General features: G+C 47.7%; 1 protein-coding gene across 10 annotated transcripts in view; it reads right to left on the bottom strand.

Moving 5' to 3' along the window:
• Positions 1–25,605, bottom strand: part of MSI2 (musashi RNA binding protein 2) — a 367,851-nt gene that overhangs the window by 227,669 nt on the left and 114,577 nt on the right. For all 10 annotated transcript variants that reach the window (XR_014019236.1, XR_014019237.1, XM_081270296.1 and 7 more), the window contains one exon: positions 13,959–14,051. Coding sequence is in view for 8 of the 10 variants with exons in the window: in XM_081270296.1 (XP_081126422.1) it covers positions 13,959–14,051 (93 nt within the window). In the remaining 2 variants the exon portion in view is untranslated. The remainder of the gene's footprint in view (positions 1–13,958; positions 14,052–25,605) is intronic.

The following is a 25,605-nucleotide window of genomic DNA, read 5'->3' on the forward strand; positions in this document are numbered from 1 at the left end:
AGGCCATGAGCTTCCTCCTACTCTCCAGGCCGACTTCTAATGCAACCCAGAATAAATGTGTGTCAAGCACTTTTCCAGATCAATGCTCAAGGCCACATGACCTGCCTTTCCAAGGTTGCCTTTGGAACCAATGAGATGGCAGACATAAAGGATGGGAGGCTCAGGAGCTCACAGCAAGTCCCCACCCCTCAGCAGCTGCTGCTGTCCTCTCTACCCTTTTAGACCACACCACAATTCTGTTCATTAGAATTTCCACTCCCTGCCTGCACGCCTCTTGTGGGCAGGGACTCCGCCTTGCTCATCTCTGTGAGCCCAGCATGGTGCCTAAGACAAGCACACCAACCAGGCGCATTTCAACATGGCAGATGGAGACCATTCTCCTCCCCTTCTGGCTGTTACCATGGTCTCTAGCATCTGGAGAGCTCCTGACCCTCCCCAGAAACTCCCCCCACTCAGCAGAAAGTCTCTGAGCAAATGCATAGAAGGCTACCCAGCCATGTGGAAACAGCTGAGGAGAATCAGCATAAAGCACCCCCAAAAAAGCAATTAACAACAGAAGAAGCTCTTCAACAGAGTGGTGTCAAACACACCCAGTCAAGAAGGGATGCTACCAGTAGTTTTGAAAAACTCTCAGCCTGCCAGCAAACAGCAACTTCTATCAGAACAGGCCTTATGCAATCACTTGCAAGGGAATTCTAGCAGCAACTTCCTATGGGAGGGGAAATTATTTTATGCGGCTTTCCTGTCTCATGTGCCTCCTTAATCCAAGTCATATGCAAGAAATATTTATGGAGGGTGGAAATCTCCCCATAGGTGTGTTTTAAGAGCAGGCAGCTCTGGAGCATTGCAGTTAGCTTTATAAAGCTGCCTAAAAGAACATTTTCGGTACGTGGTCTCATTTGCTTTAAACTGATTCCTCCTTGCAAACAAACCAACCCCCTTCAAATATCTGCTTTCCTGTGCAGAGCAGAGGCCTCTGCTGCCAGGCCTACACGGAGTACTTGGGGACACCACCATCAAGATGGTGGCTTTCCGTAGAAACTTGGCATTTATCATAGCGAGAGCATTATCTTCTCAACAGAAGCTGACAATTTGTCCCCTTCTTCCCTCAAGAGAATCCAGTGAGATCACATTTGCTTCCCCTGCATGCTGTTTCTCCTACAACAACATTTCTTTGCCTGGAAAGAAAATATTGTGACTCCTTGCCATATTCACTTCATTAGCATAAGAGGAGAAAAAGCCAAATCCTCCCATCGGCCTCCCCCCACCCCCCAGGAGCTCCAGCTGGGTTAAATCTAGCTGGATCTTAGATGCAGAATTTGTCAGAGAGCTGATGGTCGGGGAGCAGGGACAGGGACTAGGAACAAATAAGAAACTAGCCCCTTAAAAATTCAAACCCCATTCATTTGGCACAAGGAAGTGCTTTGTGCAGATGAAGGTAAGGAGTTTGTCACAGGGGGTGAACGTGGTGGAAGCCAACAATTTGGAAGTATAAAAACACACGGTGTGGGCCAGGTTTTTAATTCTAGCGACTCTGAAGGCTGAGGCAGGCGGATTGCAAATTCAAGGTCAGCCTCAGCAACTTAGTGAGACTCTGCCTCAAAATATAAAATAAAAGGGCTGGGTTAAGTGGTTAAGCACGTGGATGTGTGTGTGTGTGTGAGAGAGAGAGAGAGAGAGAGAAAGCATGTGTGTGAAAGAGAAGCAGAGAGGGAAAGAAGAGAGATTATCATTGAGCACCCAGGTGCCAGACACTGTCTCTTTTTATAATCCCCATAAATGAAATTATAGCCCTGTGTAACAGACACACAAGGTTCGGGGCGTTAAATCAACAGCGAAAGGTCACAATGCTCATGGCAAATGGGGATATCTGGATTCAAACTCAGGTCTACCTGATCCCAGAGTCTAGAGTGTTCGACATCATCCCATGTCATCCACACAATTCCCAGGAGTCTGGCAGTGACAATGATGTCCCTCTGTTCTTTGGAAAGGGAAAACACACCCGCTAAAGCATCCTTCTGATTCACAACCAGATCTTCCAGCGTCAGAGATGTCTGTCCTTGGGCTTACTGTCGCTGGACCCATTTCCATTCCCCAGCCTTCTGATCAACCAGTCTGAGGGAGAAGCACCCAGTGCCTGCCTAGACGCCCACCCTGGAGGGCACATACAGCTACAAACCTGGATGAACCAAGACTCCCACTGGATTCTAAAAACCTGTACACACCCTGAGACCCTCCACTCAGCAGGTCCATGGCTTTCCTTAGACCAAAGACAGAAAAAAGAGCAGGGGAGAAGACGACACACAACCTGATGCTGGCCCTCCCCTCATCCTTCCCTTCTCCTCTGCACCAAGACCTGCCTGGCAATCGACCTGCTCTGGAGGGCTTTGCTGATGAGCTCACCCTGCCCAGACATCCCCTGAGTTCTACTCTAAGTTTTGGCTGTGGGGTACAAATAGCTCATTTATCCTGATCAGCAAATGAATCATTGGCTCTACCTAAGGAAGGGCTCCAGATAATAATCCATTCTCTTGGGAGCTGGGGTTGTGGCTCAGCAGTGGAGCACTTACCTCGAACATGCGAGGGCTGGGTTTGATCCTCAGCATCACATAAAAATAAATAATAAAAAAAAAATAAAGGTATTGTGTCCAACTACAACTAAAACATAAATATTAAAAAAACTCCTATTGAAAAACATCAACAACAACAACAATACATTCTCTGAAAGCCCCATTTTAAAACAAAAACCCTAATTTTACTTTCAGAAACTCCTTCTCCAATGACTGGCATAGCCTTACCACTCTGACAGGGAGGATCTGTTTTTTCTACCAGGTGCTGGGCCACCCTGGGCTACATAGTCATAAACAGACCCAGCCCCACATGGGTGGAATTTGCAGTCTAGTGAGGCAAAGGGACTACACACCTTCAATTTTTTCCTTGATTCCCTCTCTCATGTTCCCATTTTGGATTCTCTCAGCTCCCGTGTAGTTCTTTCCTTTCTTATCTTTATGACACAATCTGTAATTATTTTTATGATTTAGTGCTTGCTTGGGGCTGACCCTTCCCCATCCCTCTCCAGGCTAAAACTTACACTATAGGTAAGTACAGACCTTGTCTGATTGGTCTACTAATGGGCTTCTGGCTCCTAGTTCAGTGCCTGGCATTCAGAAGATAATCAAGACCTGCTGAATGAATCAATGAACAAATGAGTGACACGTGAGGCTGTGGAGGCCATGCTTCCTGGGCCTAATGAGGACGGATGGTTGTCTCCCTGTACTAAACGGTCCCACGATGTGCCGCTGTATAAGATGGAAGGCTCTTTGCTTTTATAGGTTTCTCTCCCTCCTGCTTTACACTGACTTTATTAACATCTTCCAACCCCTTAATCTTTGCTATGAATTCACAAGAAGCCAGAAAGCCACCCTTCTGAGAATCATATGTAAAAGGAAAAAGAAAACTAAAATGAGGAAGTGAAAAGTCTTCCCAGAGGCAAAACAAATGCAATAAACACATCAGTGGGTCAATATATTTAAATGTATTTTAATAAACATCCGCTAAGTGATCCTGGGACGATTTCCAGATAATGCCCTTTACCCCCCAAAAGTTGTCTAATTATTCAAAAAAGTGAAGAGTTCCCCATGGGGTCCAGCCACAGGAACGCTCCTTTGGCCACCCCAGGTCAACATTTTCCACTAAAGCCGGAGCAATCCAAAGATCAGTTCCAAAAACTGGAAGCATCTGAGTGGCTAGACTAAACCTTGAGGTGCCTCCTACCAAAGATTACACCCCCAGAATTGGTGGAAGAACTGAGCAAGAAGCTCACCTGGGAAAAGATAGAAGAGTGTGTGTGTGTGTGTGTGTGTGGTTACATTAGCAAGCAGGCTTCCTGCTAGATAGGACTAGCGAAGCACCCCCCAGAATATCAGAGGACTGAGGTCTCAAAGGGGGAAAATACAACAGCAGCTAATGTTTCTAGTGTTTACTAAGCATGTACTCCATTTCTGGCCTGATGCTAAGAACTATAGGTACGTTAGTTCCTTTAAGCCTTGTGACAATTCTATGTGTTAAGTACCATCGTTGTCCCCATTTTTTCAGATAAACAGGTAGAAACAAGTGGAATGACCCATCCAAGTTGACAGAACTAGGAAACACATGAGCTGGATTTGACACCAGACGGTGTATGTGTAAGCAACCCAGGTCCCTGTCACCAAGCAATTTGCTAAACCAGGGAGTCAAATCTGTCGGCCTCCTTGTTTTTGTAAATAAAGTTTTTTTGGAACCCAGACACAGCCATTCATTTTCATACTGTCTTTGGCTTTTGTGATACAACAGCAGAGCTAAGTGGTCGTCAGAGACCCTCTGAGCCACAAAACTAAAACAGTTACTATTTGGCCCTTTACAAAAAAGTTTGCCGACCCCCAGGCTAGACAATAAACAGCAGTGATTCTCAACTTCTCTACTCATATACTCCTAAGGGCCAAGGAGGCCAGGTACAAAGACTGATGTAGCCAGCAGCTATCCCAAAGTGTCTCCAAGTCTCATTTTTTCAAAAGGAATTATGCGAGTTTTGTATTCTTGGCCCTACTTACTCAATATAACATGTTTTAAATAAAAAGCCATAAAGTAACAGTCACCTTCCTGGAAGATGTGCCGTAACAAATCTATAGCACTGCACACTGCTGGAGAGGGCACCCCACACACCCAATGGAGGGGTCCCTATGTGAGCAGCTCATGAGGAGCAACAAACCCAGAACTTCCTGCCAGCAGCTTTGACCCACTTCTATCTGGCCAGGGCGCCTTGAGAAATTCATTTAAACCCTTCCACTCTTCCTTTCCTACAAAAGGAGGACAATCTGTGAACAACCAATAAAAAAAAAAAAAAAAAAAAGAAAGAAATAATCACTGAAGGACCCAAAAAAAAAAAAAAAAAAAAAAAAAGGAGGACAATCCTTCTATCTCACAGGCTATTGGGACAATTATAAGCCAAAGGACACATGAAAGGTTAGGGCCAACAGGAATCCCTGAATCTGAACATAGGTGTCAATCTTCCTTTTCTTTTTTTTTTTTTCTTTTTGGCTACTAAAACAGATATATCAATAAAAGAAACAGGGTGGCCTTTTAAAAAGATTAAAATAAAAAAACACTTGTCTCTACATCAAAGAATCTCCGAGTTCCCTTACAGAGAACTCCAGCACTTCATCTCCCAGAGGCTTACCATACCCTTCTGACATTCCATAAGAAAGCTGGGAAAAGGTCAGCAAGCCTGTCTCTGATCATTCCACACTCTCATTTATTTTTCCTTAAGTGAAAAACACCTTAAAATGTTTTTTCATATACTAACATGCTGTAAGCAAGTCAGAAAATATTTACCTTTGCCGCCAATTATAAAGGACCGTTAGCGACCTCAACAACCCCAAATCTCTAATTCACAACTAATCCACTTGCACAAATTACATCTTCTACAACAGACCACCTAAAAACCGACTTCCTGTAAACAAACCACTCTGCTGGATTTTATTTTTTTTAAATCTAATTAAATCCTTATTTTGCTCTTAACTACAAGAAGCTCCCTTTTCACTATAGTGATAGGGCAGAATTTTTTTTATTTTCAAGAGTCAAAGAAATACTCCCTGAGCAGGAGCCCAAATGGGAGCCTGAAGGGGTGTGACCCTCCAAGTCAGTGGCGGGCCACTGCTTGCCCCAGGGAGGGGACCTCCAGTCTGGTTTCCCTGCCTTCCACTGGCCACTTGCTCACTTAACACTTACTTGCTTGTACTCAAGCAGGTCCTAAGCCAGCTCCTGTCTCAGTCACTGGGTTAAGTCAGGAAGGCAGAATGCAAATACGTATGAAGTGACACACACAGGAATATCTGAATCTGCCTGAAGGTGGTCACAGAAGGCATGACCCTCCTAGAGCACCAAGAATCAGACCAGGTGTCTTGATCCCCCCTTCCTTTACTTAGGGTGACAATTCATTTTGAGTTGCAAGTCTTCAGTCCCAGGCACACCAGGACAACTAGGCACCCTACCCTTACCCTGCCCAGCTTGTAGGCAGAAGTCCCTACAACCAGGAAACCATCAATAATATTGAGATTGCCCCCAAACAACAGAGTTTGATTTCTATGCCAAGATGACGTGAACTGGCTGCCTCTTCTCTCTCCTGTTCCTGTCTACAGCATCCTACTTAAAACAAGCAATCGTCAGCCCTTCCTGGCAACAGACCCTCCATCCAGAGGAACCTTCCACCCTGGAAGCACCCTGGTCCCACAAAGGACCGCCACCTAGGCTGTGTCTGTGGCCTTAAGGCAAATCAAATCCCACTTTGCCAGAAAGGCTACCCTAGGAAGAAAACAGCGTGGAGGGAAAATGGAAGCAGCATATACAAATTCAATCTCTCCAATCTCCTATTTATTTTATGCAAAGTTTTCCTGGTGCTTATTAATGCCAGCTTTCCCTCCACCATTTAATCTCTGCTTCTATTTCATTCTTAGAGGCCTGTGATTATTCTAATTCAGCATTTGGATGACTTCATTTCCGCTCAAGTACACCCAGGTCAACTTGGATAGAAAAGAAAGAGGAGGAGAAGAAAAATAATCAGCTAAAAGCTATTAAATATCAGCCGTGTGCCTCCTGATTGGTTTTAAAGGCAGTGGTGAGGTTAGCAACAGTCAGAAACTCAACCCTCCTGCTTCTTCCTGCATATTAACATTTTTTTTTCTGGGTCTCTCACTATTATGGCTTCGAATGTAAATAAAGCACAGATTGGCAGCCCACTTTGAGCTAATTCACAAATACCAAGTCTGAAAATACAGAGCTGTAAAAATTTAAGAGGGCAGTAACTTGACAAATCCTGCCCGTTCTACAGAGAGACTATTTCTCTGAGGACAAAAGAAGGGGGGGAAAGGAAGAAAAGAGAAAAGCATCCACAACCCATGTAATGGGGTATCCTATTGACAGGGTTGGGGGGCGGGTGGGAATCTCCATATCAATGTTCACTCCACCAAACAACAGAGTTCGATTTCTATGCCAAGTCTAAATGAACTGAGCTTTCTCTTCCACAAGAACCACCCCTTGCACCCACTGGCACAAGCCTGAACCGTGATTCCTGGTACACTTTGAGTTCCCACTGGACTACACTGAGGGAGAGAAAGCTTTCTTTTCTCATGCTAACAACTCCATTGTAAGTGACCTCTTCAGAGGCCTCCAGGAGGACTCTGGGAAGGTGAGCCTTGAAGTACTTCAGGCCCCCTTCACCCTCCCCTACCCAGCACCAGCCTCATTAACTCCTTTGTGCCCAAGGGGCTCCCCTGTCCCTAGGCCTCCCTCCTCTGGAGCCCACAGAAAAAAAATTAAGTAAAGCTAAAGTGTACTGGGGAATGCAGTTAAACAGCAACGTTGGAAAGTTTGGGCCTTGTTCCTCTACCTACTATGCAAATGAGCATGGCATTTGATTAGCATAATCTCAAAGTTTTCCCAGCTTGCTACCCAGAAGGCATCCTATTTTTCTATTTGTATATTTTAAAACACTGTTAACAGAGCAATAATAATGTCTGATGCCTTTGCCTAACAACAGCTGGCTATATTTTATACACTAAAAGGGAAATGGGAAGTTTTCCTGGAAACCCACTATCTATTTCAGGAACTCCTTTTTGAAGAAAAAAATAGGAAGATTTAGGCGAAGTGAGGTGAGGGTGCTGACTCTATTTCTAACTCGACAACCTCCACTGGCTGCGGCAGTAATTGGTCCAGGGAGGCAAAGCCAACAAGGAAAACACGAAGTTGTTCGGCAGCAAGAGGATATCTCAGCAAAGCCCAGGGATCGTGGTCCTCACGGGTGACGCCAGTTTGCTAGAGCCACCTGGCCTAGAAGGTGCAGGCAGGTGGATGAGGCAGCATTCTCCTGTCTGCTGAAGGGGACTTTTCCCATTTCAGGGGGCAGATAAAGTTCCCTCCTCACTTGACACACTTCCAAAGGAAGGGATTGGGACAAACTAGACAGAACGAATAAGACATGGGGCAGGGCTGTCCTCATTCTGGCTATCACGGGAAGAAAAATAAGACCAAAAGTAGCCTTTGGCATTCACAGCTGGGGAGGGGAAAATGATCCTTCCTGGTTCCTCTGTCCCGCTGTAACTGAAGAAGGCTGAGGAACATGCAGACTCTCCAGACTGAGGTCCAGCAGGTGACAGGCAAGCTAACTGTCCATCTCCCCGTCAACCCACCTGCACAAACCACTTCAGAAGACAAAGGCCTCCTGGGAGCACTGAGGCCCACAAAGGACACACACAACTTTGTCTTCCAGGCCTCGTGTGAGAGAACCACACACAGCGCAGAGCTCCATTTATCTGCAACGCACATTGGGAAGTGCTAAAATTCCACCTCGGGATCACAGTCCACTTCCAGGAGTATAGTAACTTGCTTATTTATTTTCTCACAAATCTCTTGCCTTTCAACTTCAAAGGCTTCCTAATACTTTCATTCTAGGTACTACTCTCCTCGCACGCACCGTATCAAAAGGACTATCTGAGCATCGGCTGTGGACAGGCCGCCATCACACCTGCACCTAAGACCTGTGGCTGGGAAATCACAGGCACCCACCCTCCCTCAGAGCATGCGCACCCTCCACCCCCCACCGGGGGAATAAATGAGTAGGTCTCCTATGTTAAAAAGCCAATTCATTCTTGTTTCCAAGTTTTCTTTTTTCCAAGAGGCTTTCGAGCACCACTCTCCAAAGCTCAAGTTAACTTTCGCAGGCCCACCCCCCAGCCGAAATCTAACACAGGGGGGTCCAAGGACCCTTCCACCTCTTTTCCCCAAGAACCGAATTCTGAACCACAGCCTTGCAGGCCTTTCTCCTGTTGCCATGAGAAGGGCTGGCCCAGGAAAGGGTTAAAGCCCTCATGTCAACCACAAACTCGGGCACTGGCCCAGAAGGGACATGGGAACCAGAGCAGGGAGTGATAAAGGCCGGATTGTAGCAGCCCACTGAATTGGAAATGACTTGTAGGCCTAATGAAACAGAACTCTGGCAGTAAAACAGAATGAAAGGAATGAGACAATAAAAGGCAGGACAAAGGGTGCAGAGTCGTTTCAGCTTAGCAAAATAAGCTCACTTTGTTGTTGGGGAAAGCCAAAGCCGATTAGGATAAACCAATGACTAAGCATAAGTCTTCCAAACTAATTACACAGTTCGCCATGTGAAGTATAATTGGAAGCCTCCGGACTCGGGCCGCCTGGCTTTCATGGGAGCTCTGTGGAGCGGCAACACCTTGCAGGTCCAGCGCCCAGGCAGCCGGATCATCGCTGAAAGGTGTGGAACCACTCCATCGGGGACGAGGCGAGGCGGAGGATCCATTAGGTGTAAAGGCCTCTTTCTGATCTCCAAATCCTATAAGTGAGGATGGGAGACACCAGTACTTGGAGGAGGGGCCTGCAGGGGAGAAGGGGCAAACCAGTGGACATGGAATCTCTCTGATCCAGTGAATGTTAATCACCAAGCTGGGCTGTTCTGGGTGGCTCTGTGTGGAGAACAGGCCAATTCATTGCCTGGGTCTGCGTGGGCACATCAGACATTTACCTGCCATTTTTTGGAATGGCCTGTATACATCATTCCTGAACGTATGAAATCATGATCACAGATAACATCCACTAAGAACCCAAGGCAGTTAAATAAATTACTGTAGATCAATGTTTTTGACAAATGAATAAAACCTGCTCCCTGTGAGAGGCTGCTTGGTGCCCAAGTGGGAGCCCGGGTGTTATAAACAATAGCAGAGGAAAGGGGTTGGCTGTATAAAAAAGAGTGACCATCTGGGCCCTACCCAGCATGGACTGCAGGACAACTCCCCCTTCTCGTCGCCTACATAGCAGGCACCCCACCTACCTCCCTTGACACCCCCGAGAAGCACATTTCAAAACACATTCCAAAGCTCAGCACCTAAGCACGCGTAACTAAAATTTAGAAACATGAACACACACTCAAAGCATCTTCATAGTAAAATCTGATCCTCATAATCCTGAGTTCTGTTGATTTCAATCTAGCACACGAAACAGGGAGATGGAAGTACTCTACAGCAGTTTTTCTGGGTCTTACTCACAGGATGAGGATTCCAGTTTATAAATAGTGGCTTTTTCCAAATAAAGAATCCCTTCACTTGTCCCTGTATCATGAAGTCTGAAAATAAATCCTAACATAGTTAAGTCTGTTTTGCTTATTACATGCCATGCTCACCACTGTTGACAATGTATTGTTTTTGTTACCATCTATAGATACATTGAATTATAACCTATTTAAACTTCCTGTATTACTGACTTCTCAAGGTTAAAATATCTTAGCAATAACTCAGTCCAGAGGTCAGCAAACTATGGCCCACAGGCCAAACCCAACCCACCATCTGTTTTTTTATAAATAAAGCTTTATTGGAAGACAAGCACATCCAACTGATTACTTGATGGCTACAGCTGTTTTCACCCTAGGAGAGCAGGAGTGAAGAGCTGCAACAAGGACCAGAAGGTTTGCTAAGCCAGAACTATTTACTCTCCAGCCCTTTACAATTTTTTTCAGAAGAGTAACTGAGGCCAACGAAGAAATAACTTGTTAACGTGTCATGCAAGGGTCACCCCACTGTCAGGCCCATCGCGAAGGCCTGGAATACCTCCTACACGACCCTTCTCCTAGGACACCACCTGAACAGCTCCCCAGGGTGAAGGACAACCTTTTAAGTTAGTACAGTTCTCATGCCAATGGCCACACTTCACGACCTCACCTTAAACATAGTAAGTAATGACGTCTCCAACCCGAGGGGGTAAATATTCTGGTAGGAAGATGGGAAACAGCTCAAAAGGAAGCCTCCAATTTGAGTTATTTTGAGCTCCCGGTGTGTCATTCTAGACCCACTCCACTCACCAGTAATGATATATTTAAACTCCCTTAGCTCAGCCCCTTGATGCAGTCATACCCATCTTAACTGCCACCTGAATAAACAGTTGGAGCAGCTGCCACCTCAGGCAGGATGGGAAGAGGAAGAGGCGAGGGGAATGACGATGAGAGACCCTAAAAAATGGCACACCTCCCATGAAGCCTGTGGAGGGACAAGAGTTCTGGACGGGGAGGAAGAGGAATTCTGGCTCTTGCACTGCTTTACCTGGGTGACCTTGCTGAGACTTACCCTGTGCACCCTTGCCAAATGGGCTGGGTGACACCGATGAATATACACAGACCTTGACCTGCCAAAGGGACGCCACCTTTTCCTCTCCTAAGCCACCTCCCGGCCCTAAGTCTTTCCTGAGGACTGATCAGCAGATGGCACCAGGCACAGAGTTCAGGTTCTGTTGTCAGACATGCCTAGGGACAGGGGGTCTGCATCCAACTCAGGAGGTTATAACCTGAATCAAAGACAAAAGCCCACCAAAACCCCATTTAACAATCTGCAACCTGAGAATACAACCAGCAGCCTCCCACAGGAAAAAATTCAACAAGATAATATAAGTGAATGGCCTGGCTCAGAATCTAACACTTAATGAGCACTCATTATCAATAATAAAATCGGACCTCACTAATTTGCAGTTGGTTTGAAGGTGGCCCAAAACAACTTCACATGTGCATGTGTGCCTGTGTTCACGCACGAATGTGAGTATACTTCAGGTGAGGGCCCACACAGGGGGCTTCCTTCACCCAGAATATAAACTGCCAAGAGGAAGAGTCAGTTTCTCAATTTATCTGTTACCTCTCTTCTCAGCTGCTGGATTTACTAGTGGCCCTTAAGGCCTAGCAGCAGACTCTCCGTACTTTGATCATCCTGGATTCAAATGAATTACACCAGAACCCTGAGAGGTGGTGAGCCCTGCCCAAGGGGCCAGAGACGTAATATTAGCCACCAGCAAAGGAGAAATGAGCTCTTCTGAAGACAGACTCAGATAATGTACAGAGCATATGTACAAAACAAGCTACTAACATGTGAGCGGAGACTGTTATGATTCTGGTACATTCAAAAGCCTCCTTAGTCCTTTAATGAAACACTTGATAAGTTTCTACATCCTCCCGGAATCCACAAACCTTAGTGCAAAATTAACTGGGCGGCGGCGTCAGACCCGGAGAGTGCTATGCCAGGGAAGATGGTCTGTGACTGCTTCCCAGACAAAAGGACAACTGTTCTCCGTGCAGCGATGGAAGCTGCCATGGGCATGGCCACGGCCGGCAGAGCACCCCCACTGCTGGCATCCTGAGTCACAATTAAAAGTGTTAATGAAAAACAACAGAAAGGGAGAAAGGAAGAGAATAAAGTGAGGAAGAAACTGGGCATCAGGGACGTGCAGAGATGTACCGGGTGCTGGCAAGTATGAGCCTGCTGGAACACTCTAAACACCCATCTGGGCATCGGCAACTTCCCTGACACCTGCAGGCCCAGGAGATTCCAAGGCAGGTTATAGCTCGACAAAGAAATCCCACCTCGTGTTTGCAAACACTACCCCTGGACTTGTTTTAAAGGCAGCAAAAAGGGCTCATCCTCCAGAGCTTTCCATCATGCAAAATGGACCTGTCTCATTTAATTACTTCCAATTCCTCTCCATCGGCAGGGTGGGGCCAAGTGATGAACAAAACCCCCTTGGTGCTTTAAATCAGTCTTGGGGAGAGAAGCACCGTAACAGGCATGGTCACCAACACCCTTAGCTATTCCTAGAACCAGCCAGAATGAGTCAGCCCCCAAATAGCAATTCCAGAAGGGGTGTAGGGAGGGCCTCTTTCAAAACCCACCTGGATGGCCAATTCAGTGCTATTTCAAATACACGTCTGGGCTGGAAGGAGCTGGTTCTCCTTGTTGCTTGGTCTCCGTCCATGCAGAAATAGATTAATGCTGGAGACAGGAAAATCTCCATTTCAAGGTTAACTAAAGGTCATGGCCCTCACCTGGGAATGGAGTCATAGCTGCCCATTGCCTTGGGCAAACAAATAAAAAGCACAGAACCTTCAGGCTGGCCAGTGGGCGACAGTGCCCGTGTCCTACCCGTGGTAAGTGTAACAGTCGCCGTGGGAGTAAATGAGCGACAGGGGTTAGAATACCGCCATGTCCTCTCAGAATGCCATGGCAGTTCTGCCAGGCCAGCCCTTTTAGAGAGAAGAGGCAGACTTGTTCAGGAGATGGTCACACACCTGGCCTCCCACAACAATGCCCACAGTGACTCAGAGTTGCAGGAAGCAGAAGGCCAGCTCAGTCACTCACCTGCCAGTCTCCTTGGACCTGACATTTCCACAGAAGCCAGAGGAGGGAGACTACAAAAGAGACCCCTGGGGCAACAAGGCCATCTGAGGAACTCATTCACTGCCTCCCCCAGCCAACTAGCGAGAGGCATGAGAACAGGACCCTTGGGTGCTCATCCTGTCTGTCTGCTACTCCATCTGTCACATGTGCACCTTCCCACTCTGTTTCCTGGCTGATTTGGGGATCTTGACCCCGGCCTGCACCAGCAGCAGAGCTCAGGCCATCATTTCGCTGCTGTCTCACAGACACGCAGGTCAGAGAATGCTGACAGGTACGGACTGGCACGTCTTCCAAGTCTCCTTGGGCATTTAACAGGGAGAATGCTGCTGCCAAGTGCCCCAGGGAGCAGCATCTCTCAACGCCTTTGCCAGAAAGGCACAGAAGGAGGAAGCCCCCGCTCTGTGAGTCACAGCCCCGCATCCCTCCCCAGTCCAGGCCCCACGTGGGCAGCAAATGCCTGTAAAGCCACATTGAAAGGCCACTCTGTCTGCTCCTGCTGGCATGTGAGGCTCTGTGCTGACCACAAGCAGACTCTTCCATTGCGGCTCCTGCAGAATTTCACTTAAATCATGATGGCCAAATTCAAGGAGGACAGTCTTCAGGACATAGCTGTGGCAGAGGCAGGGGCCACAGCGGCCTCTCCTAAGGACCGGTGAGGCTACCTCTGGCCTGTAATATCCAACCCCATGCAGTGCTTACCTTGCCAAACTGCTCAAAATATTGCTTTACATCTTCCACTACTGTGTTCGCAGATAATCCGCCTACAAATATTTTCTTTGTTCTTGTGACCATCTGCAAGAAATAACAAGAGGAGAGCACAAGTTAATAACCAGGTTATCTGAAGTAGTGTTCAGTAAGATGCTGAAGCAAGCCACACTCCACATTTATCCAGGAAGACAATTTTAAATCTGTGCAAGCTTCATGGTCCAGGCCACTGGATGTCTAAGGATGCTGGAGTCTGTCACTCTGTGTATCTTAGGCATTCAGTCTATCACCTAGAAGCCTGAGCTTGCCACAGGCTGAGGGGACTTCAGGACTTCAGTGGCCATAAGCCAGTTTCATTCTGATATGACCAGGATACAGAGAGCAATCCTATATCAAGCTACTTCAAACTTCAGAAAAACAAGCAAAGCAGAGCTACATGCATAAAAACTGCCGCCCAGAAATATTCCCAAAATCTTATTAATAAGAATTGCACACATAATTCAAAACTAAGTGTGGGCTCCCTGGCCTCCACTGACCTGATGCTGTGTCTGCAAACAGAACGCCACACACCCAGGGACCACCCTGAAAGCTCTGTCCTGTACTCCTCCCCCTCCAGGTTTTGTGTAATTCATCTTTACTCAAAACCCACTAATCCCCAGGTTTCCACATCTTTGTGGATACAGGTCCTTTCCCCTGGAATTCCTCTCTATTCCTAAGTGTCCCTGTGGCAAGTTATAACCATTCTCCAAGGTCCCACAACCTTCTCCAAAATTCAAAATATCTGCTTGGGGTCCCAGCAGGGAGCTATTGCTCCCTCTTCTGAAGTCCTCTAAGGCTGGATCCATCTCCTTATCAAGGCACTCACTACTCCATCCAGGTTCCTCCTGTCTGCGATGCAGAACACAGAGTCAGGCACAAAAGAGTCCGTGCTGAATGCTTAGTGCGTGCAAAAATGAACACATATGGCCACGTGTGGGGATCCCATCAGTTTCAAATGCTCAGAGTAAGGACCGAGAGTCTTAGACGTAGTGTCCAAAAATTAAGGAAATAAGCATCATTCTCTGAAGGCTGAATTTAGGCTGTGTGTGTTGGCTTTGATTTTAACATCAAAATGAAAAACTGAAAATTTTAGTGGGTGCAGGGTTCCACCAGTTGGGGTGACTAACAGTAATTTAAAAAATGCCATCTGTATCTGTCACAACTGGATGCAAGATGCAGAGCCCCTGGCTGCGTGGACTGGTCATCATCGGGACTCCTGGCAAGTTAGCCATGTGAATGAGATGAACTAACCCACTTCCAACAGGAGATCATCTGAGTAACACCAGTGAATTGCAGGAGTATAAAGGTACTAGAAATAGAACATCAGTGTCTAACTCTGGGTGTGGCCCTGGATGGGACTCATCTCCTTGGGTCTATTTTCTCCTCTGCTCCATGAGGTGCTAGATCAGAATCCCACATCTCCCCACTGCAGAACTCTCATGAATCTATGATGACCCAAGGGATAGAGGTTCCCAGACTTCCGGGAGCTCAGGTTTCGGATTAGTGGTTCCCAGGATGTACATAAGTTAACATAGCCCAAATTGGAACAGCTGGGAAATGGACTTTCTGCACAGTTTCAGGACGTTGTCCTAGCGACCGCATACTATCAGTCACCTTCCTTTTGGGAGTACCATGCAGTGGCTCGTCTAAGCATCTAAAGCTGTGATTTATTGACTTCCATCTCTTTTCAGATGACTGGGGAGCTTGATGAGATAATATGTGTGAGGACTTTCTACAAAGATCCCACCAGTGTCCACACTTCCCAAGTTCCAAGGTCCTCTCATTAGCAGGTGGGCAGCCCACTCTTGCTCCTTCTTGTCCATCTCCATTCCCTTCCATCCCCTCGTCTCCCTGGCAGATCAAGGTTGCCTTAATGGTGAAGCTCCATCAGGCCCTCTCCAGATTTAACTCTCTCATTAATAATCAAATTTTAGTGAACCTAACTTTCCTAATGTATTCACTCCACAGACACATTAAGTGCTAGGCACTGGAGCTTACGTTCTAATAGAACATAGAATTCAATCCACTATCAAATGTAGATATAATAATTAGCCTACCACACAAGATGCCCATTAGGGCTAAATTAAATAACCTATGCCAAAGAGGCTAATAGGGCACAGTATAGATGATAAATAAATGGTCACTGTAACTAAATCCAATGTCAGTTACTAAATTCACCCTCTAAGCTCAGAAAAAAATGTGCAGCAGGAAGATGTATAATACAAATGGCTTTGAAAAATCAACTCTTATGGCCCCATTATCTTCCCCTAGAATTTCAAAAACACCTCCCTCCATCTGTATGGTTTTCGATGCGCAGAGACTCCTAACAGATTAATTTTAGAATTTTTATTTATTTATTTTTTTTACCCTAGCCAAGTAACTATCCATAAAGAAACACTAACATGACCTACCAACATGCGCTGCAGAACTCGACCTAAGAAACTCTGGAGAGGCATTCTACAAAAGGAGCCCTGAGGTCTCCCTCCTGCATTGTTCAGAGCCAGGCAGGTCGACCACGGCAGCCCTATCTATCTTCAAACATTCGCGTGGACCCCAGAGAATGAAATGACCCCCGTGTCTTCATTCCAAATTACAGGAGTCAACCTAATGCTCGTTCCCCAGGAACTGGTTAAGAGAAAAGGCCTCTGCACACACCCTCCACTGTCGCCTTGCAGCCATAAACATGCCAAGACAGAACCCGCTACATGGAGGCAGACACCCAGCTATAAATCTACACAGGCCCCCAAAAAAGCCTTTAAAACACTTAAAAAAAAAAAAAAAAGAAGAAGAAGAAGAAGAAGAAGAATGAGAAATTCCAGGCCCCAGACAATGCACCTAAGTGTCTGCATTAGTAAAACATCCTCTCCGGGAACCAGCTCAGATACAGTGATGGATCCCACTCCCCAGCAACACTAAGGGAAACTGGTTTAATTAAAAGCTTCCAAATGTGAAAAGGCCGGGGGAGATGCGCAACACTCGGTTAGCTGCTCACCGGTGTCTCGGCTTCAAGAGATGGGAGCACAGCTGGGGGCTAGTGGGCTGTGCACAGTGACCTCTCTCCTGCCAAGGCCACATGGGGGTAGTGGGAGGTGAGGGTCATCAGCTCTGGGAATCCTGACACCATTACTGCCAAATGGACTGTGGACAGCTCTGTGATCTGCATTCTGGAGCCAGAGGACCCTAGAATCACGTTCGCCTCTTCATTTTCCTTCCATGGCAAGGTTGGTGTGTGCAGGGGCGGGGGGAGCACACCCCTTGAGTCCTGGCTTATATTTACCAGGAACCGTCCAGTAGCCCCCTGAATTTTAACCTTCTCCTGACCTTAGAAACAGTGAGCAGGACAAGGGAACATTGATCCCCTGGCTCTATAGTCCTTTGAGTTATAAAAGGAAAAAAAAAAAAAAAAAAAAACCTCTACACCCAATGGAAGGGGCCATCTCTGTTTCCTTTCACCATGCCCTTCAGTAACTGATTCCTAACCTTCAGCCTTGACACCAGTGCAGCACTTAACCCCTCGGGGTACAGGAACACCAGACACTGCACACCAAAATGCTGGGACAGTGCCACTTGGCTCCCATAGGACACCAAGATGAAAAGAGCCGCTCAGGGGTTCTAGAGTGCTCAGTCCAATGCCCACTAAGAAAGTGATCTTAAACAGCCTTTTCCGGGGGGCGGGGGGGTGTTGGGTGGCCAGGTTTCAGGAAACCCTTTTGTACAGGAGTGCTTTCTACCATTGGAGACACTCCATATCTCCCCAAGATCTGTGCATCCCTGGGCTACAGCTTCCCCAAGAGACCCCTCCCTTTAAGGTTTAGGGTGTCACTCTGGAAAGCGAGGGGTGTGTGTGTGCGTGCGTGTGTGTGTGTGCCCGCGCTCTTGCCAGTTTGCACGCAGGCAAGTAGGGAGTGGTCAAGCTCTCACATATCCCCACTGCAAAGTTTTGCATCTAGACCCATAATTTAACTAAATACCACTGCTCTCCACACGCCCCTTGGCTCCACAAAGAAAGCCCCAGCAGCCATGCCAGTTTGGAAAATTGCTGTTTACACGTAAGTACTGGCCAAAGCCAGCTGCTAACTACCACGGCAAAGAACCCCACTTTCTTGCCTCTAGCTGAGAGCGGGCCTGTTGGGTTTTCTTTTTAAGTATTAAAAATTCTCTTTAAAAAATATGCTTCTAGCTGGACTAATCATTCAGAATGGGGCCATTCCTTTGTATTTTTATGAAATATGATAAAGCAAGTGGTGCTTATGTGTGAGTGTGTGCACGCGTGTGTGAACACACAGGCATGTGCCGAAAGCAGAGAGGGTAAGGAGAGGTTAGTAAAAAGAAATCACTTAATTTTTTGCAGTACTGGGGATTGAACCCAGGGATACTTTGCCACTAAGCTACGCCTCCCAGCCCTTTTTATTTTGAGACAGGGTCTTGCTAAATTGTCCAGGCTGGCCTCGAATTTGTGAGTAGCTGGGATTACAGGCACACCCCACTGCACCAGACAGAGAAACTTTCAAGAAGAGAAGAAGGGGAAAACAGCTATGGCAAAACTGGCCCAAAGATATCAGTAAACACAGAAGAAAAAAACAATATCAGACAAATAAAAAAAATAAAATTCTTCATCCTGACCAATGAAGGGAAAGGCAAGAAATGGCTTGATGGGGAGGGGAGAGGCCAGAGAAATCAAATCAGCTCCTTCTATTATCATACCCTGAAAAGAGTTCAAAGTCCCCTTGGTGTAAACTATGAGCCATCTTTACTGCCAAGAGCACAGGCCCATTTTCCAACGCTCTTTCACCTATGGGGACCCAACGTAGACAAAGCAGAGGGAAAAGGATACAGAGAGGGCTAGTGTGGGATGGGATCTTGCAAACTTTCTAGGCCACCAACCCTGATCGTGCAGATGGAAGAATCGAGTCCCAGCAAGAAGAACTGATGCTAGTTAAAGGCAAGGTGGGTGGTTAGGAGGACTACATCCCTGGGGCCCAGACAAGGGCTCTGTCCACTACCCCATACTGTTAAGTGACCACGGAGAACGAAGATGCTCACTAAATTCAGAGTGAGGCATGAAACCCCTGCTATCCCCCAGCATGACAGTTCTCCCCCACTGCACTTGAAGATCAAGCCCCGTCTCTATATGGCAAAGATGCTGACTGAGGTCTCAAACTGCAGGTCCCAGTCTCCAGGGTGTTCCTCCAAGGGACATACCCTCTACAATTCCTATTTCTTCTGGGATTTTTTTTTTCCTTTCTTACCGTAACCTTCCACAAAATTACCACTCTCACCACCGCTGCCGCCACCACCCTTCATGCCACCATCAGGATTACTGTCACCATGACATGGGAATCCAAGGGTAGAACTCACTTAGCAAGCAAAACTAGAACATGGGGCAGGAATTGGGAATCTTCTCCAAATGTTTCTTGAGTCACATGTCAAGAAGAGACTAGGATGCATCCCCCTCCCCCAAATTCGCGGCCACCCAGAACTTCAAAATGTGGCCTTCTCTGGGAAGAAGGTCTTTTCAGATGTAATTAGTTAAGAACCTTGTTAAGAAATCCTCTTGGATGTAGGGTGAGTCCTAAATCCAAAAACTGGTGTTCTGCTAAGAGGAGGACAGGATATTCCGACAGAGGAAAAAGGAGGTCATGTGAAGATGGAGAAAGACCAGAGGGACACTTCTACAAACCAGAGCACCAAGGATTGCCAGCAACTACCAGAAGCTTGGAGAGGCCTGGAACCTATTCTCCCCGCAGAGTTTCCAGAGGAGCCAGCCCTGCCCCACTTCCAGGCTCCAGATCTGTGAGGGTACATTTCTGCTGCTTACCCCACCTGTGTGTGCTCATCCATCCCAGCAGCCCCAGGAGAGACCTGCACAGGAGAGGCTCTGGGGAACCACGGCCTCGGCCGCTCCTCTCCATGTGAGGTTTCATCTGGAAGCTCTGTGTGGTGAGGGACTGGGGGAATATGTTACTCCCACACGTGTGACAACTGGAATCTGTCCTGCCAAGGCAGGCAGGTGGCACCCACCACCTGTGTCCCCACTGCAGGGGGGGGGGGGGGATGCAGGGAGTCTGCCTCTGCCTTCTTGGAGGTGGGTGAGTAAAGAGAACAAGGCACCTTAAGTAGAAGCCGCCCAAATGCTGCACAAGGACCTCAGGCCCTGAGACAGAACCCAAGATAAAGAAGGGCCGGGGTTTACACAGGGCAGTTTCCTGCCAGGTAAAATCAAAGAGGAGAAAGGTCCTGTTCTCCAGGGAACAGCTTTCCTGCTTCTCTTTCTATGCTTTGAGTTCTCCTCCTTCACTGCAGGCCCTCTGTGGGCCAGGCCCAGGCTCTGCCCCTCCAACCAGTTCCCTTCGGTCATCCACACACCCCAGCTGCATCTTGCGCATGGAAACGGACGCTCAGGGATCCTAAGTATCCCAAGTCAACAGTGCTGCGCAAACAAGATGGAGGCCAAGACCACCCTTTCTGGTCACTGAAGTCCCTGGTACCTTCATTGGCAATGACATCGACTTCTTTCTTCCCAGCAGAAAAAAAATCACAACTGGGGAAAGAGAAGAACTGAGGCCACCATGAGGAAGACTTCGTGTGACTGTGCCCTTTTCAATTTTAAGGCAAAGGTGCCAAAATGACAAGTCAGATTTCACTGGTGGAAATGTAAAATGGTTTGGCTGCTTTGAAAGCAGTCTGGAGCTCCTCAAAGGATCCAACACAGAGCCATCAGAGGACCAATGGTTCTGCTTCCTGCTATACACACAAGAGGAACGAAGACTCTTCCATCCTAAAACGTTTAGTTTACACAAATGTCCACTGGCAGCACTGTTCATAACAATCCCAAAGCAGAACAGCCCTAATGTCCCTCAAGGGAGGAATGGATAAACAAAATGTGGTACATCCATGACAGGACGGTATTCAGTCATAAAGAGGAAGTGCTGTCAGATCCAGCGACACAGATGAACCTTAAAAACTTCATGCTAAATCAAAGAAGTCAGTCACCAAAGACCTCACAGGATTCCATTCATGCAAAAGTCCAAAATAGCAAAATCTATACAAACAGAAGTAGAAAGTGATTACCTGGGGTTAGGGGAGAGGAGGAGGTGACGGCCAAATGGTACAAGGGTTTTTATTTTTCTTGGGGGGTTTGGTGGTTTTTTTTTACCCCCCTTTTTTTCCCGGGACTAGGGATTGAACCCAGGGATGCTCTACCACTGAGCTACATCACCAGTCCTTTTTAATTTTTGACTTTGAGACAGGCTCTCACAGTTGAGGCTGGCCTCAAACTTGTGATCTTCCTGCAGCAGCCTCCCGAGTTGTTGGGACAATAGGAGTGCACCACGGCTCAGGCTGGGATTTTGTTTTGTTTTGTTTTTTAAGATGGTGAAAATAATCTAAATTGACTGTGGGAATGAGTGTACGTATCTGTGAATAGACTAAAAACCACTCAGATGTACACTTAACTGTACAAATGTATGGTGTATGAATTGTCTCAATAAAGCTGTCAAAAAGGTGGGGGTCGGGTGCTGGGGTAGGGGCTCAGTGGTAGAGCGCTTGCCTCCACATGTGAGGCACTGGGTTGATCCTCAGCACCACATAAAAATAAACAAAGGAAAGACATTATATCCATGTATAACTAAAAAATATTTTTTAAAAGGTGGGGGGCAGAGACCTTGAAGCCAAGAATCTGACCATTAAAAGGGCTTGAAATCCACTTCAGTGTCCAAGAAAATGTGCCTTATTGCTTCACCTTCATCTAAGTCCATGTGCCTCGATTCACCCACAGGTGACCACTGGGAAAAGGTGTAACAATACATTCTATTGCCAACTGCGGAAATTAATTTAACTTCAGAGGAAACTAATTACAAATATAACTCCAAATGCTTCTCCAACTTCTCCTTCCCCATCTATAGTTATTAGCCAGAGAGCACTAGGGTTCAAACTACAATATGGCATTCCTTCTAAATAGCTTTAAAATTGAAAGGAAAAAAAAAAAGCCTTCATCTATATGGGGCTTGAATATAAATTTACACACAATTATACAACATAGTCAGGTTACAACATTACCTCTGATTAAAACAACAGTAACTCACCAGCGGGAGGACACGCTCTCTCCTAATGAACCCATCAAGACGCGTCAGCAGGGAGCTCCCGATCCTCACCCTCATCCCAGAGCCCTTTCTGCCTGGCTCCCTCCCAGACTCATTTTAAAAATACTACTTCCTTTTACCCTTGGGGGGAAAATTGCAGCCGCAGGGGTGACCCGTCCACAGATTGTATCAGAGACTAATATCCTAGACAGTAGCAGTGAATCTTATTGGGGCCTGGGGGAGGGAAGAGAGAAAGGTACAGAGATGTGTGCTGCTTTGGAAAGCACAGGAAATTAAGGAGCATGATCCATGTGTCAACTGATGCTGAGCGAGGCGGCTGGCCAGCTGTCATCCCAGCCACAGGCTCCAGGCTGCTCTGCAGAGGTAGGTAGTTTCCTCCCCACCACTCCTTCCTTCCCAGAACACCCCTCTCCCGTCACCCAAAGCTCACCACTCAGTGAGCCAGACTCAAAACAGGGAAGGCCCCAGCAACTTTCTCCAGTGCGAATGATTGTCAATACGTCGATGCAGGTGAAACCCATCATCTTCTGCAGTAGCGAGATTAAGCAAAATTAAATAAGTACCCTTTATTGTTGCTGAACCTTCAAGGAGGCCCGCATTTCTGCTTACCAAAGGGGCGCCACCAAAGCCCCAGAAAGGGACAGGCAGCCAAAGCTGATTCTTCACAAACCTCAGAAAGAGGAGGAAAAGAGTGGGCCAGACAGGGTGGCGGGAGGGCAGGAACTCAGTCCTGGCACCTGTGCCTGTCACTCTGGCAGTGGGAGCCCAAGGCGCCCACCCAGGGCGGAATTCTGAAGATGTGTAGGATGACTCACAGGGAAGGGCAAAGCCCTAGAAATGGAGACACAGATGGTCTCGGGGCCCATGTCTACAGCACAGGCCCAAGGTGATGCAAATAAAACACAACCACCATAAAGAGCTTAAAATATCTTCTATCAGTCTACACGTGTGTGCACTGTCAAGCACTCTGTGTGTGCTGGGGCAAGCTAAATAACTAACCCTGGTTTGTCACACAGACTGGGTCAAGTTTCTTAACAGCTCTGGGCCTCATATCCCCTTCTTCTATAAAATGGGTATAAGACCCGGTGTCAGTAACACCCCCTGAGACAGGCAGTGTGACTCTGTAACTGGGAACACCCACAGTTCTCCCCCTCCTTCAGCACAGGCACCAAGGAGAACCCTGCCAGCTGTGTCCATGTCTGCTCCCAGGCAGCCCCCCCCCCCCCCGGGTCTACTTCCAGGCTGAACAATGCCTAAGGCTCCCCACACTGGAGGCCAGGCCACATACAGGTGGAGGGACTTGTGAACACACACCCTCTGGGAGACTGTAGAGCACCCTTCCTGCCTCCCTGGGGGGGCTCTTCTCTTAAAATGCTGTAGGTTACCTGGGTGGCCAGTAGTAAGAAGTTTCTACACAGAAGTTGCATTTCAAACTTCCTTGCAACCAGAAGGAAATCCCTATTCCTTGCCTACCATCTTGAAAGGCACCATATCCTCCCCACGACCTTCAGAAAACACCCAGGGAGGGCTGAGGAGCCATATTAGGAAGAAGCCAAGTCAGACCATGCTAGTCATGGGGTCAGGACTGCAGACCCTCGGATACAAGTTCAGGACAAACAGGTTTTAGGACCTATCACTGAATTCTGAGTACGACTGCCCACGAGAGGATGTGTAGAACACGTTCCCCCGGCAGCTCGGGAGCCACCTGCAAGAATGTGGCCTGTCTCGTCACCAATACGCTGACCTGCTCTTCTTCAGACAGAGAGAGAACAAAAACTTCGCTGGTAGGTTTTGAAGCCATGACATCCCATCCCCCAAACCCTCCAGTTGATTTTGTGAAAAGAACAAATGGCAGCCTTAACCCTTAGCCTTGATTACCGTCATTACCATATTTTAGATGTACATGGCAATCAGTTCCTGATGAGCGAGCTGTACCCACCTCATCCACAGCGCTGAGCCAGGCTGCCGCCACCGACACTCCTGGAGTGTGGCTGCTCAGCCCCGGCTGCACATCAGGATCACCCTGAGAACCCTGAACCAACCACCCATGCCTGGGCTCCGATCTCAAGGACTCCCGCTTCATGGGACCACAGTAAGGCCCGCGCATCGGTCTTTTTAACACTCTCTAGAAGATTCTAAACACACAGTCAGGGATCTACAAGGAGCTGCCTCTGTCTTCCCAGGGGAGGAAAGGTGAGGATGGGTGAGGATGGATGCCTCAGCAAAGGCCTGGCTCTCTCCCACCACCACCTTCACTGAGCATGAAGGGAGAAAGGCCACGGATGAATGGAAGGGACTGGGGTGTGCGCCAGGGAGAGCTGGGCGAGAGTCCCAGCTCAGCCTCCTCCCTTGCCGTGCAGCCTGGGATGAGCCACGTGGACAGTGGGGGCGATGATGCCTCCGCAGTAAGCACCACCAGAGAATAGTATGTGAAAGCCCGTGGAGAGCAAGAGTGTAGCCCAGGAGGGTAGGGTGAACGGCAGAAGAGCGTCGCTGGTGGACAGCCATAACCACTCTCTCATTCTCCCATCCAACACGGTCTCAGTACTACTATGTGCCAAGTACTCTGTTCCACTCAGTGGACATAAAGTCCATGAGACCCCGTCTCTGCCTTAGAGGTGCTTACAGCCAAGTAAAGGGCTGCACGTTGAGGTACAGGACTGGGCATGCCCTGCAGCCTGGAGGTCAGCAGGGGAGAGCTGGGGAGGAAAGGGGAGAAGAAGAGCCTCCCAGCAAAGGCTACAGCATCTCTCCTATCCAGCAGAAAGGCTGCTGGCAGCAGCCAGTGCAGTGGAATGTGAGAAGTAGGCAGGTGGACAGGGAAGACCTGCCGGCCAAGCTAGGAAGGCAGAACTTCCACGGGGGGGGGGGGGGGGGGGGGGGGGGGGGGTTAAACAGGGGGAGTGATTTCCCAATCTGGTTGTTAAGGAGAAAAGCCCCATTCCCCGGGCCGGAGGGGGGAACCTGAGTCATTATTAATGTTTAGATGTTGGCAAAAAGATTTGGGCAAAAGAAAGGAATGAATCAGAAGGAAGGGACTGGATACCATCCCAATGACCAGCCTGTGGCTTGGGGTCAGTTTCCCACACACAGATCTCTTCCAGCTCTGCCATTCTACTGTTCTAGAAATGTCCCCAGGGGTGGGAGGGAAGCAGGGGGCAAAAGGAGAGATAAGCACACTGTACCCTTGGCTCACTGGCCTCTGAAACTCAACCATCTGTTAAGTCATAAATTTTACCTGCCAAGGGAAAAAAAAAAAGTCTATCAACCTCCCCAGGATGTGCTTATGTGGTTCCCCCATCCTCCACAGTAACTTCCTTTGGGGAAAAAGGGGGAACCCAAAGAGGTGTTTATAAGTAGAGAGAGAAACCAAAAGAGTCATGAGCAAGAAATTCACCCCTCAAAGATGGAAGGTGATTTTCCTACACCCAAGAGGGTCCTAGAGGCTGGAAAGAACACCAGATTCAGAGATTTAGGACATGGCAAGGGCTGTGCCAACC

The sequence above is a fragment of the Spermophilus citellus genome, assembly GCF_964194105.1.
Source record: "Spermophilus citellus genome assembly, chromosome: 17".
Lineage (NCBI taxonomy): Eukaryota > Metazoa > Chordata > Mammalia > Rodentia > Sciuridae > Spermophilus > Spermophilus citellus.